Genomic DNA, 14,413 nt, shown 5'->3' with positions numbered 1-14,413 from the left:
ATAAAACGAGACAACTTTAGGGGAGTAATTGATACTTCTCTATTTTAAAAAAACCTGACTCAAACAAACTCCCTTTATACTGCCATATCATATAGAAGTGCTAAATTAACTTCTACAAAAAGTAACTAGAATATAAACGTCTGCAAAAAGGATAATAATTAATAAACATGTCATGATCAACTATATAAAATTAGGCTTATCATGTAAACATATTTCTTGAACATACCGTTTTTGCACCACACAATTCTTGAGAAAATAAAACAAGAGGCTGGTTTGACTACTTTACTTGCAAAAGTCATTGGCTGATTAGGGGAATTCCTGCACCATATTATAATTCTGATTGAAAAGTAAATGATTGAAGGAGTATGGTGCTTCAGATTAACCAGTAGACACCATAGGCCGAAAATGCTGAAATAACAACAATTATGCCATTTGAAAAACCTGTAGAGAAAAATAAAATACCAAGATAACAAGAGAATCCTCCATTTTAAACTAACTAATTAAAAAACATTTAAAATAAAAGAGATAGAACATGTTTAGAAAACACGACACATAAGAAAAGATTACAAATAAAGTGTTTAAAAGCTATTTTAACTTAAAACCATTTAAAATAAGACAAACCAAACATGTTGTACATGTTGTGTACTTTCTTAGAATTTTAAAAAAATGTAAAAACATCCTAAAAATTAAATGTAAATAGTCCCATAGAGATATTACACTGCGATATAATAATTTGCTAACTGTGTTATATTTCATCGAGAATGTAAATAGTTTTCCATGTTGTAATATATATTACCTACATATTAGTAACTAGAATCAACTAGGGACTGCTAATTACATAAAAATTCTCCATATAGCTAGCTAGTGAACATAACTTTATTAGAAGGCAACTTAGGGAGTGTTTTGAAACCTTTTAACAAGCAGACACACACGTCCTATGTAGCATAATACACGTAGGATACCATGTAGGACAAGAATTGGCCACATACGATACCAAGTAGAAGGCAACTTGGAGAGTGTTTGGACTGATTAGAGGAATAACTTTGCCACCAAATGTATATTTACATAGACTGGGTGTATTTTTGGTCTTCTCCAATTTTGTCAAATCTTTGAGGCCCACATAACCTGAAAAATTCTCTAAAATGATGCCAGGAAATACAAATTAATGTTATGTATTCTTTTATTAAAAAAAAAAAAAAAAACTCACAAAAACCTACCCTCAAACAAGTCAAAACTACAAATAAATTATAAACAATAATTAAAAGAACCTTTTACACTACCATCCTATATAAAAATGAGCTAAATTAACTTCTAAAAAAAGTAACTAGAATGTAAAAGTCTACAGATTATAAACATGTTATAATCAACTATATAAACTATCGGAAAAAAGGTTCGAAATATACTTAAATTTTGACGAAATTTGCATTAACACGCCTCAAATTAACGGGATCCTATGATCCCCCTAGATTATTCTTTACCATATTTCTGTGGCATATATTTGCTTAGCTGCACCACTTCAAACCCTTACACACACAGTGTGCTTGTATTCACGCAGTGGTCCAGCTAGCAAATGTATGCCACAGAAATATGGTAAAAAATAATCTAGGGGGTGATAGGGACCCCACAAAGTTGAGACGTGCTACATCAAATTTTGCAAAAGTTCAAGTATATTTCGCACTTTTCTCCCTAAACTATCTTAATCATGTAAAAAAATAATCTCAAGGGAATAGCAGTAAAATTAAAGGAACATGGACAAGTCTTTATCTGATTAGGGGAATTTATGAACCATATTTACAATTCTAACTGAAACGTGCAAGACTTGGTAAAACTATTTTTTAATGTATATATTATGTATTGACACCCTTTGACTTTATCGTGAATAATACTTCTTTTTATTTTGAAACCCTAAATGAAAATTTTAACGCCGCGCTGTATATGACAGAATGAATGAAGAAAAGTAATTTTTTCAAAGACCAAAAGGGAGATTTCGTTGCTATTTAAAGTCTCAAAACCACATGTTATAAGCCATACCATTTTCCTACTAATTTTTGGACTAATGGAGAAAGCCTTCAGTTCTTTTCTCTTAATAGTACTCTTGCAGCTTCACTATGTTATGGCTAGTTCGGCCATGACCCAAACCAACATTACCACTGATCAATTGGCTCTTCTCTCTTTGAAATCCCAAATCGTTTTAGACCCCTCTCACTTCTTGGATGAAAGTTGGTCTCCTGCTACATCTGTTTGTCATTGGGTGGGAGTCACTTGTGGTTCTCGCCACTAGCGAGTGAAGTCATTGAATGTTTCTAACGTGACTCTTACAGGTAGGATTCCCCGTGAATTTGGAAACCTCTCATTTCTTGTTTCTCCTGACTTGGGAAGCAACAATTTCCATGGAAATTTGCCTCAAGAAATGGCACGCTTGCGTCAGCTTAAGTTTCTTGATTTAAGTTTCAACAACTTCAGAGGGGTGATTCCTTCTTGGTTTGGGTTTTTACACCAACTTCAAGTACTAAATCTTGGAAATAATAGTTTCACTGGTTCCATCCCTTCTTCATTTTCTAATATGTCCACACTTGAGACTTTGAATCTGAATTTCAATTCCATTGAGGGACAAATACCAAAAGTGATTGGAAGTTTTATAAACCTTAGAGAATTAAGGTTGCGAGGTAACAAGCTCATAGGTTCTATTCCTCTATCACTCTCAAATGCCTCGAGGTTGGAGACTTTAGATATATCTTTTAATTCACTTCAAGGTAATATTCCAAAAGGGATCGACAACCTTCACAGCATGAAATTGCTATCCATACAAGCTAATCAACTTACGGGGTCTATACCATTCACAATTTTCAATATCTCAAGAATCGAAGTCATTGCATTTACAGGCAATAGCTTATCAGGATATCTTCCCAACGGTTTATGCAATGGTCTCCCAATACTCAAAGGGCTTTATTTATCGGGAAACAAGTTTCATGGTCATATTCCTGCAAGCTTATCAAATTGTTCACAACTTCAACTATTGTCTTTCTCGGAAAATGATTTAACAGGTATGTTTTTATCTTATGAATGCTTGTATCTAATTGCTTCATGTTGTTAAGGATTATATTTCATTATGTCGATCTACTGCTCCATTCATTCATTTTTTTTTATTTTTTTTATTAATCGACTGCAGCAATGATAGTTAGTTGGTTGTTAGTGTGTAGTTAGTTATTCCTACAATTCCTCTTTGTAAAGACTAGAAGCACTTATAAAATTCTCTCTCGTTCTTCCTCTTCTTCTTCTAATTGAGATAGTTTATCACACTTCAGAATTTTATCTTATTACACAGTAATTGCATTAATTGAGGTATCTAAGTTTGGTGGTATTAGGCATGGAGAGAAGCTAGATTAATGGCTCTGTTCAAATATATTTATCTTCTATACGTGTTTTTTTTTTTCTTTTAATATAAATGTTAAAATATTAGTGGATTCTACCATGGGAAATTGACAACTTAAACAAGATGCAACTCTTATGTCTTTGCAAATATAGATTGAACCAACTATTTAATTTCACTACTAATGCAATTCTATATGTGTTTCCAGGTGAAATACCCAAAGAAATAAGCAATCTCATTGAGTTGGAGGTACTTGATCTTGCATTTAATAGTTTTAGTGGTCCACCTGAAATGGAGATCTTCAACATATCCGGGCTGAGACTGATTTCTCTTTCACTCAACAATCTATCAGGAAGCTTCCCGCCAATCATGTGTTCTATCTTACCCAACATTGAAAAGCTTTATCTGAACACCTTAACCAATCTTGTTGGGACTATTCCGCATTCCATCTCCAATTGTTCGAAACTTACTCATCTAGAGCTTTCTTACAACCAACTCACAGGCTTGATTCCCAATTCTCTTGGATATTTGACTCATCTACAACTCCTAAACTTGGGGGGAAACAATTTAATGAGTGACTCATTGCAGAAATTTGACAAATCTTTCTCTATCTTTGAACCCTCTAAATGGCATTATTCCAGCCTCCATGGGGAACCTTTCCACATCTCTTATAAGATTTTACGCCAACAATTGCAAAATCAAAGGGCGAATTCCAAATGAAGTTGGGAACTTAAGCAGCTTATTATTCCTTTATCTATCCGGAAACAACTTGGTTGGATCTATTCCCACATCAATTGGCAACTTGAGAAACCTTCAGCGCTTCAACATGAAGAACAACAAACTTACAGGATTTGTTGGAGATCATATATGTAAATTGCAGCATTTGGGTGCTATTTACTTGGGTCAAAATCAACTTGCAGGATCTCTTCCTAATTGTTTAGGGAATATTACTTCCATTAGGGAGATAGATCTCGGTTCCAACAAATTGAGTTCCAATATACCACCAAGCTTAGGGAACCTTCAAGATCTAGTGGTTTTTGACTTATCGTCAAACAACATGGTAGGCTCTTTACCTCCAGAAATTGGAAATCTAAAGGCTATAACAAAGATGGATCTATCGATGAATCAACCTAGAGAAATTGGAGGCTTGCAAACTTTGGCATACCTTTCTTTGAGACACAACAATTTGCAAGGAGCTATACCTGACTCAATGAACTACATGGTAGGTTTGGAATTCCTAGACCTTTCTCACAATAATATATCGGGAATCATTCCCATGTCTTTGGAGAAACTTCAATGCCTCAAATATTTCAATGTTTCAAGAACCTCTCAAGTCAGTTTTTCATCTACAATGAAGCATTGTGTGGTTCTTCAAGATTTAGTGTCCCGCCATGCCCCACTTCATCAAAGAACAGATCAAATAGGAAAAACTGCTAGTACTTTTTCTTTTGCTCACAATTGCAGTTGTATTTGCTCATTTGACCATTGTACTCCTATTGATAAGGTATAGAAGAGGTATAAGTGCTCCTCCGCAAGCTGATTCATTGTCTACCATAGCAAGAGAAAAAATTTCATACTACGAATTGCTCCGAGCAACTGATGCGCTTAGCGAGAGTAATTTGATTGGTTCCGGAAGTTTTGGCTCAGTTTACAAAGGTGTTCTCAGTAGTGGAACAGTCATTGCAGTTGAAGTGCTCAATCTGCAACTGGATGCGGCATTCAAGAGCTTTGATACGGAATGTGAAGTTCTGCGTAGCCTTCGCCATAGGAATCTCGTTAAAGTCATTACTAGTTGTTCCAAACTTGATTTTAAGGCTTTAGTGCTCGAGTATATGCCAAATGGAAGTCTTGATAAGTATTTGTATTCACACAACTATTTCCTCGACATCACGCAGAGGCTAAGCTTAACGCTAGATGTGGCATGTGTGTTGGAATATCTTCACCATGGGTGCTCATCACCTGTGATCCACTGTGATGAGAAGCCTAGTAATGTCTTGTTGGATGAGGATATGGTTTCCCACCTTAGCGACTTTGGTATTTCAAAACTGCTTGGTGAAGATGAGAGTGATTTGTACACTAAAACCTTAGCAACATTGGGGTATATTGCGCCAGGTACGTCTTTTAGTTTTGCTGATTTTTTCCTTTTTTTTTACATCCTAGAAAGTATATTGCATCTTGAAATTAATTTTTTGACTGTAGAGTTCAGACTGGATGGTTTGGTATCTACAAAGTGTGATGTCTATAGTTACGGGATAGTGTTGCTGGAAATGTTTACTAGGAGGAAGCCTAATGAGTTTGAGGGAAATCTTAGCTTGAAACAATGGGTGAGTTATTCTATTCCAGATGCAGTAATGGACGTCGCAGATGCCAACATGCTAACGTCAACTGGTAATTGCTTAAAGAAGGAGCTAAATGTTGTGGCATCAATCATTAAAGTTGGATTAGGTTGTTGTAATGAATCTCCGGCGAGAAGGACCAACATGAAAGATGTTGTAGGGATGCTACAGAAGATCAAGAATCAACTTCTAACATGTTGAGCATGTTGTTGGAATCTGTTGTTCCAAATAATTTATTTGCTGCAAATATTTGATTAGTTTTGGATTCCTACAATTCTGCTTCTTTCTTTTTTGTTTTAACACTTTATTTATGCATGATTCTCTTTTCAGAAATTCTAGCTGGTTGAATAAATCTCACTATTGCCTTTTAACAAAAACTAAATTGATCACCAAAATCTTGAAATAGAATGATTTATTTTTGTAAGTGTTAAAGGGATATTAACATGTTGGAGTGTGACATATTCCAATTTCTTCTTCGTCTCCCCTTATGTTTGTCCCTCAGTGTCCAAATTACCAATAAAATGTCTTCGACACACGATTTACAGGGAAACTGCTCATCTGGACTTTACGTCGTGCAGCCTTTTGACAGAACCTCTCACAAGTGAGGTCCGGGGAGGGTAGAGGTCACACAGACCTTAACTCTACCTTGGGAGGTTGAGATGTTATTCCCGATAGATCCTCGGCTCAAGGAAAAATAAAATATTATGAGCTTCATTGTCTATCTTCTAAGTCAAAAAGAAAAAAAAAATCTTATCCTAAAAAAAAACAAGTAAAGGATTAGAGGATTTCTTTTGCTACCATTATTATGGTTGACATCAACAGAATCTAAGCTATATACTTGTCTCCAAGATGGCTCTTGCGGTGCGAAGAGTATTTTGCTCGCCTAGACCATATAAGTTACGGAACCAATTAACTGAAGAGTCAAATGACATCAGTCGTTACAAGGAAATGTTGTATACTATTTGAGAATAAAAATTTATAAGAATATCTCTAAAAGAAAGTAAAATTTAGCATTTAGGGTCGTGGTGGATGAACATGATTCCTCTCCCTATAATCAAAGATCTAGGATTTGCACCTTGAATTTGAAAATAATCTTGGTAGAAAGTGCTTTCCATTTAATGGGTCTTACGCGATAGGAATTCGGATTTGGGATGAGAGGGTAGTTTGAAAACTAAATGTGGTAGAAGCAAATTCATTAGAAAGCTAAGGTTAAAATAGTTGTTATTGAAACAGACAGGAATAAGCAATACCACGAAACGAAAGAAAACAAGAACACATGGATTTTACATGAAAACCCTTGAAGGAAAAAATTGCGGGCAGAGGAGGAGGAAATTCACTATAATGGAGAGGGATATAATGAGGAGACGAAAGTCTAAATGACGTATATAAAACGTTAAAAAACAACCCACTAAATCGCACTCATATAATACATGCGTACAAATAAATCCTAAACCCAAAAACAGTCCCCCCCAAAAAATCTCAAACGTGGGTCGCGCCGCAATCTTTTTAGAGCCGAATCAACAAAATTCGGTCACAAACTCTTAACATTAGTCGTAAGCTTCAAAATAAAGACAACTTAGACAACCCATCTTAAATATAAATGATGTGGGTATATCATTAACTTCCTTTTAACGTATAGATTCTATATTTGTAAGTTTTAGCAAATTCTATATTTGTATGTCTTATCTCAGTCTAAGACTGTTCAAAAGAGGAAGGCTCCATGTTGAAGATTTTAATGACACTCCGGGTTATTTTCTAAATTTTGCACTATTTGGCCATTTATATCTTTCTCACAGCTACCTCAAGTCATTTATGACATGCTAGAGCTGATAGTTCAGTTACTAGGCATTTCATTTATTTTTTGAGTGACTATGTCTGAGCGGTACGCTCTGCTCTTTTGCAACCCCTACTCTAATCAAAAGACTAAAGGCCCCTACTGAAGATAGGTCGTCAAACCATGATCGATAGTTTCGTCTTTTGAAGCGCCATTTGCCTCGGGTGATCGGGTCAGGACGAGTCAAAAAGGCTTTGATGACTCAAGGTTCATATTAGGAAAAGGAGAGTCATTCGCGTATGGTGACCGGGCCAGACCGAGTCAGAAAGGCTTTGATGACTCAAGGTTCATATTAGGAAAAAGAAAGCCAGCTGCATAGGGTGACTAGGCCAGGCCGAGTCAAAAAGACTTCGATGACTCAAGGTTCATATTAAGGAAAGGAGAACCAGTCACCTAGGGTGACCGAGATAGACCGAATCATAGAGGCTTTGATGACTCAAGGTTCATATTAGGGAAAAGAGAGTCAGTCGCGTAGGGTGACCGAGCTAGACCGAGTCAGAGCCTCTCTGATGACTCAAGGTTCATATTAGGGAAAGGAGAGTGAGTCATAGAAAAGACTTGCAATAAGTAAATTCTAGGCATTTCTATAAAAAACAAGTGAAAATCTATATCATTAAATTTCCTTATTTTGTTTCCAATTTTCCCAACAGCTATATTAACAACAGTTGGCAATTTTTATTTGTGTAACCAAACAGGTCTTGTTGTAGACGAATTATTATTATTGTTACAACATTTCACTATAGTATTCACGTTCTTTTTTCGAACGAACGATGTCGTTGTAGAGATGTCTGACTGTATTAGGATTGTACGACAAGGCGCCTAATGTCTACCAGATATGCGTCGGTCCGTACAAAAACAGTGTATGATCTTCTAGCAATGGCCAGATTTACAGTTTCTGTTGGATGAATATTATCAAAGAACACATATTGATTCCTATTGTTACATGGAATTTGGCCTTCAATTCATTGCCCTTTTGCTCTTGTGTTTGGTAATACCATGCAGCATGGTCGGTCAAAAATTGTCAAACCTGAAATTAATCCAAAAAAAATAAAATAAATACATGATATTAAATTGCCTGAGTAAATTTTAAAAAATAGAGTAAAACATCTGTATCTTTCGAACTATGACCAAATTTGCTACGACACAATTCAGCTTTACGGGGGTCCTATTACCCCCTGAACTAAATTTTTAGCGTGTTTTTGTCATCCTTTTTAGCTGACGTGATACATTTTGTCAAATTTTTAAGCTGACGCGGGCCTCATTTTCTATAATAAAGGTTCCACGTCAGCACAAAAGAGTGACAAAAATATGTTAAAATTGAGTTCAGGAGGGTAAGGATCCCTGTGAAGTTAGAGTGTGTCGTAGCAATTTTGACCATAGTTCAGGGGTACTGGATGCTTATTTTTCCTTTTTTTTAATCAAAACTGGTAGAACATCAAAATCATGCCCCTTAATGGTTTTTTTTTTTTCAAAAAATTATAAAGCAATATTCGCGAGAAAAGGGACATAAAATTCATTTTTCATGCACTTCAAGCAGTGGTACTATGCAATTATGTCTCAACAACTTTTAGTTAGTAGTGGTTCCATATGCAATATGTTTCAACCACTTCTTGCAATATGGCATGTCAGGATACTTGTAACAACCTACGACAACAACAACAAATCCAGTGTATTCCCACAAAGTGGGATTTGGAGAGAGTAACATGTATGCAGTCCATACCGCACCGTGTGACGTTTCGGGATGAGATTTCAGGGCGTTACAATAAATATAATTATCATACAAAATAAATAGTAACAAATATCCTTTTCTGTACAAAAAAGATATTTAAGGCAATAGCTTAATTACCCCTTAATACTGTTTTATAGGCAATATTATTACAGACGATTGTTGTTTAGCACTCTTTATAAATGTCCTAAAGTCTATAGCGACATTAGATCCAATGTCAATTAATTAATGTTAGTAAAAGTTTTAGCACTCTTTGTTAAAATGGATATTTATTGCTGCTAATAACTTTCATTAGATGTATTTATCGCACCTTTCCCTTATGCGAAATCAATCCTTATTTTGCACTTCCTCTCACCACCCTAAAATATATATATATAAATAATGAATTCTTCATAGCGCTCCGGCAGGCGTATAAGGACCATCGAAGAAGTGCCTCAACACTCCATTACTTTGATTCCTTTTATGCAATTATGGACTCCATGGAATTTAATTAATTTAAATGCAACTTCTTGTTTTATTGCCAATAAAAGGGCCGCCCGGTGCACTAAGCTCCTGCTATGCATCGGATCAAGGAAAGGGTTGGACCATAAGGATCTATCATACGTAGCCATACCCTGCAATTTTTGCTAGAGGCCGTTTCCACAGTTCGAACTAATGACCTTCTGCTCACATCACAACAACTTCACTAGTTACTCCAATGAGTTGGTTTAATTCCTCAATTTCTATCAGCATTAGACACTAGTGTTTGGAGCAACCAAATAACAAGATTTGACTATTATTGGCACTACTCTTCACCACACAATTCTACAGTATTTATGAAAGCAAGACTATTTCCAAAGAATTAAGCACACAAAAAAATAAAGCAAGACTTGGTTGACTTGCCTAGTCTTTGCTGAATAGAGGGATTTTTTGCCAGCATATTTATAATGCTGATTGAGATGTGAAAGACTTGGTTGATTTGGTGGTATTAGTATTGATATGACCAAAAGGGAGACCTCATTTCTATTTAAAGTCTCAAAACCACATGTTATACAGTATACCTACTAATTTTTGCAATAATGAAGAAAGCCTTGACATTTTTTCTCTTAACACTCTATTGCTTATGGCTAGTTCAGTCATGACCCAAACCAACATTACTACAGATCAACTAGCTCTTCTGTCTTTAAAATCCCAATTCATTTCCGACCCCTTTCACTTCTTAGATGAAAGTTGGTCTCCCGCTACGTCCGTTTGTCATTGGGTTGGAGCCACTGTGGCTCTCGTCACCAACGTGTGAATTCCTTGAATCTTTCTAACATGGCTCTTACAGGCAAGATTCCCCATGAATTTGGAAACCTCTCATTTCTTGTTTCTCTCGACTTGGGAAGCAACAATTTCCATGGAAATTTGCCTCAAGCAATGGCGCGCTTGCGTCGGCTTAAGTTTCTTAGGTTAAGTGTCAACAACTTCAGAGGCGAGGTACCTTCTTGGTTTGGGTTTTTACACCGACTTCAATTGCTAAATCTTGGGAATAATAGTTTCACTGGTTCCATCCCGTCTTCATTTTCTAATATTTCCACACTTGAGACTTTAAATCTGAACTTCAATTCCATAGAGGGTCAAATCCCAAAAGTAATTGGAAGTCTTATAAACCTTAGAGAATTACACTTAAGGGGTAACAAGCTCATAGGTTCCATTCCTCTGTCACTCTCGAATGCCTCGAGGTTGGAGACTTTAGATATAATTTTTAATTCATTTCAAGGAAACATTCCAGAAGGGATTGTCAATCTTCACAACATGAAGTTTTTGGGCATACAGTATAATCAGCTAACGGGTTCTATACCATTCACAATTTTCAATATCTCAAGAATTGAAGTCATTGCATTTACAGGCAATAGCTTATCAGGATATCTTCTCAGTTGTTTATGCAATGGTCTCCCAATACTCAAAGGGCTTTATCTATCTTACAACAAGCTTCGCGGTCATATGCCTACAAGCTTGTCAAATTGTTCACAACTTCAAATTTTGTTTTTATTGGAAAATGAGTTTGATGGACCAATACATAGTGAAATAGGAAGTTTAACTAATCTGCAGATCTTGACTCTCGGAACTAACCATTTCACTGGTACGTTTCATATCTCATGAATACTAGCACTATTGTATCTTATTACTTCAGAATTTTATTTTATTTCACATTAATTGCAGGGATAATTCCACAACAAATTGGAAATCTTGTTAATTTGGTAGAGTTGGGCATGGAGGAAAACCATATTACCGGCTCTGTCCCTATCTCCATATTCAATATCTCATCTCTGCAACTTTTGTCACTTACGCAGAACAATCTTAGTGGATTCTTACCACGGGAGATTGGCAACTTAACCAACATGCAACGTCTACAGATTAGTGGAAATAAGCTTATAGGTACATATATATTCAAATGGTGTCTCTCTATATATACACGTGCATTGCACATGTGTCTAATGTTAATTTTTACAGATCCATTAGAACTGTTAAAATTTTATGAATACATGCATGTAATGAGTGATAAAAATGTAAGAATTACAGATAAATCTTCAAAAGTGTGACAAGAAACACGAAATGAGGAGCGTCTTTTAATTTTTAAACAGCAAATTTGAACTTTTGGTAGTAGTTAGCAACATCAACAGCAACAAACCCAGTGTATTCCTACAATGTGAGGTCTGGGGAGGGTAGAATGTACGCAGTCCATTCCGCTACCTCCAAAGAAGTAGAGAGGTTGTTTCTGATAGACCCCCGGCTCAAGATAGAGAAAAGTAGACAAGAGCATAATGAAATATGAAGCATGATGAATGGCATAATATAAAAAGGCGTAAGACACACTAAAATAGAACTCAGAGCAATATGAAATAAGATAAATAAGCGCAATAAGAAATAAGAGACCCAAACCCGCCTGATCCGGACCCCTACCTAAGGGCACAGTCCTAGGGTTACTAGCCCGACTAAACCTGAGCTCTTCTAGCTACTTACTAACCCAAGCACACATCCTAGCCTTCTACCCTTATCTGCGACCTCCACACCTTGCTATCTAGGGTCATGTCCTCAGTAAGCAGAAGTTGTTCCATATCATGTCTAATCACTTCTCTTCAGTACTTCTTCGGCCTACCTCTCCTCTCCTGAAGCCATCCAACGCTAGCCTCTCACACCTACGAACTAGGGCATCCGTGCCCCTCCTCATCACATGCCCAAACCATCTTAGTCTTCCTTCCTGCATCTTATCCTCCACCGACGCCACTCCAACCTTCTCCGGGACAGTCTCATTCCTAACTCTATCCCCTCTAGTAAGGCCACACATCCAACGCAACATTCTCATTTCTGCCACCTTCATTTTTTGAATGTGGCAGTTCTTAGCTGGCCAACACTCTGCTCTATATAGCATAGCAGGACGGATTGCTACTCTGCAGAATTTGCCTTTAATCTTTAGTGGCACCTTCTTGTTACACAACACTCCCGAGGTGAGCCTCCACTTCATCCAACCTTCTCCAATATGATTAGAGACATCCTCATCAATCTCTCCATTCCCCTGAATCATAGACCCAAGGTACTTAAAACTGTCCCTCTTACGAACCTCTTGGGTATCCAACCTCACCAGGATATCGTCCTCCTGCCTCAAGCCACTAAACTTGCATTCCATATACTTCGTCATAGACTTACTCAACCTGAACCCCTTAGATTCAAGGGTTTACCTCCGAACCTCCAATTTTTCATTCACACCCTCCCGCGTCTCATAAATTAGCACTACATCATCCGCAAACAACACACACCAAGGCACCTCCCCTTGAATACTCCGTGTCAACACGTCTATCAGCAACGCAAACAGGAATAGACTAAGAGTTGAACCCTGATGCAATCCTGTCTTGACTGAAAAAGGCTCTGAGTCCTCTCCTGTTGTTCTCATTCGAGTCTTCCCTCCATCGTACATGTCCTTAATAGCGTTGATGTACGGCACCGGGACCCCTCTAGACTCTAAGCATCTCCACAGAACCTCCCTCGGGACTTTGTCATAAGCCTTCTCTAAGTCGATGAACACCATGTGAAAATCCCTCTTTCTTTCCCTATATTGCTCCACTAATCTCCTCACTAGGTGGATTGCTTCTGTCGTCGAGCGGACAGGCATAAAACCAAACTAATTCTTCGAAATAGACACGATCTGGTAATAGTTAGCAAACTTCCAATAAAGTATTATTTTATATATCTGAGTCCATATAAAATACAAACCTGCACAACAAAAATCCATAGAAAGTTAAATTAAGAAGTCCAGTAAAGAGAAAAACACAAAAAATAAAATAAATTAAAATAAAACAGAGAAAAAAAACATATAATATGTACATCCTTCTCAAGACTTTGATCAATAACAATATAAATGAAGGAAAAAGAAGTATAGAGTTAGAACATAATTTTCTGAGTTCTTGTTGACACCTTATCCCATTACCAATTACAATTCAACATTCTTCTCCATCAAGTCAAACTAAAGCATGAATCACATAGATAAGCACTGACCTAACTAGTTCATCTCACTTGTATTCATTCTTTCTTCATGTGTTGACAGGTGAAATACCCAAAGAGATAAGGAATCTCGTTGAGTTGGAGAAACTTGATCTTTCAGCTAATAGTTTTAGTGATTTGCTTGATATGAACATCTTCAACATATCATGGTTGAGAGCAATTGATATTCCATCCAATAATCTATCAGGAAGCCTCCCACCAAACATAGGTTCTATCTTACCCAACATTGAAGATCTTTATCTGGGCAACTTAACCAATCTTGTTGGAACTATTCCTCATTCCATCTTCAATTGTTCAAAACTTACTAAACTAGAGCTTTCAGGCTTGCCTCTTCTACTCTTTCTAATACCACCACCAATTGGAACATTCCTTAAAGAACCACCTTTTGTCCAATACCTTCTACAACCTTTGCAAAAATACCTATAGTATAATTAATTACTTTGAAATGAATATTAGTAGGGTTTAAACAAACCCCATGTCCCAAACTTCTTGAAATAAGACCATGTTGTTGATGTTGTTGTTGATGATGAATTGTACTAGAAGCTCTTCTACTCTTTCTAATACCACCACCAATTGGAACATTCCGTAAAGAACCACCTTTAGTCCAATACCTTCTACAACCTTTG

At 36.6% G+C, this 14,413-nt stretch overlaps 3 protein-coding genes across 4 annotated transcripts; all 3 read left to right on the top strand.

Annotated features, from left to right (window-relative positions):
- Positions 1-2,056: 2,056 nt before the first annotated feature.
- LOC124885263 (probable LRR receptor-like serine/threonine-protein kinase At4g36180) lies at positions 2,057-3,779 on the top strand. The gene is made up of 4 exons (XM_047411484.1): positions 2,057-2,219; positions 2,322-3,044; positions 3,579-3,619; positions 3,723-3,779. The coding sequence occupies exons 1-4, from the start codon at positions 2,057-2,059 to the stop codon at positions 3,777-3,779; spliced, it is 984 nt and encodes a 327-aa protein (XP_047267440.1).
- Positions 3,447-5,985, top strand: LOC107869223 (probable LRR receptor-like serine/threonine-protein kinase At3g47570). Of its 2 annotated transcripts, none has more exons than XM_047410632.1 (2): positions 3,447-5,482; positions 5,570-5,985. In XM_047410632.1, exons 1-2 carry the CDS (start codon positions 5,203-5,205, stop codon positions 5,905-5,907), a joined length of 618 nt encoding a protein of 205 aa, XP_047266588.1. In that variant the 5' UTR covers positions 3,447-5,202; the 3' UTR covers positions 5,908-5,985. Both variants share the same exon structure in this region; 1 of them encodes a protein (XP_047266588.1).
- A 4,577-nt stretch (positions 5,986-10,562) lies between these two features.
- LOC107869221 (LRR receptor-like serine/threonine-protein kinase RGI5) lies at positions 10,563-14,213 on the top strand. The gene is made up of 3 exons (XM_016715771.1): positions 10,563-11,370; positions 11,451-11,666; positions 13,831-14,213. The coding sequence occupies exons 1-3, from the start codon at positions 10,563-10,565 to the stop codon at positions 14,211-14,213; spliced, it is 1,407 nt and encodes a 468-aa protein (XP_016571257.1).
- Positions 14,214-14,413: the final 200 nt, after the last annotated feature.

This window comes from Capsicum annuum, chromosome 4 (genome assembly GCF_002878395.1).
Source record: "Capsicum annuum cultivar UCD-10X-F1 chromosome 4, UCD10Xv1.1, whole genome shotgun sequence".
NCBI classification, from domain to species: Eukaryota; Viridiplantae; Streptophyta; class Magnoliopsida; order Solanales; family Solanaceae; genus Capsicum; species Capsicum annuum.
The sequence above is the reverse complement of the archived record's forward strand: the minus strand, read 5'-3'. Positions and strand labels throughout refer to the sequence as shown.

Coding starts and splice junctions, on each gene's coding strand:
- LOC124885263 (XM_047411484.1), top strand. CDS start 2,057: ATGGAGAAAGCCTTCAGTTCTTTTCTCTTAATAGTACTCTTGCAGCTT. Junction 2,220..2,321: donor CTCTCACTTCTTGGATGAAA/GTTGGTCTCCTG, acceptor TGACTCTTACAG/GTAGGATTCCCCGTGAATTT. Junction 3,620..3,722: donor GCAATCTCATTGAGTTGGAG/GTACTTGATCTT, acceptor ACAATCTATCAG/GAAGCTTCCCGCCAATCATG.
- LOC107869223 (XM_047410632.1), top strand. CDS start 5,203: ATGCCAAATGGAAGTCTTGATAAGTATTTGTATTCACACAACTATTTC. Junction 5,483..5,569: donor ATTGGGGTATATTGCGCCAG/GTACGTCTTTTA, acceptor TTTTGACTGTAG/AGTTCAGACTGGATGGTTTG.
- LOC107869221 (XM_016715771.1), top strand. CDS start 10,563: ATGGCTCTTACAGGCAAGATTCCCCATGAATTTGGAAACCTCTCATTT. Junction 11,371..11,450: donor CGGAACTAACCATTTCACTG/GTACGTTTCATA, acceptor CATTAATTGCAG/GGATAATTCCACAACAAATT. Junction 11,667..13,830: donor TAGTGGAAATAAGCTTATAG/GTACATATATAT, acceptor ATGTGTTGACAG/GTGAAATACCCAAAGAGATA.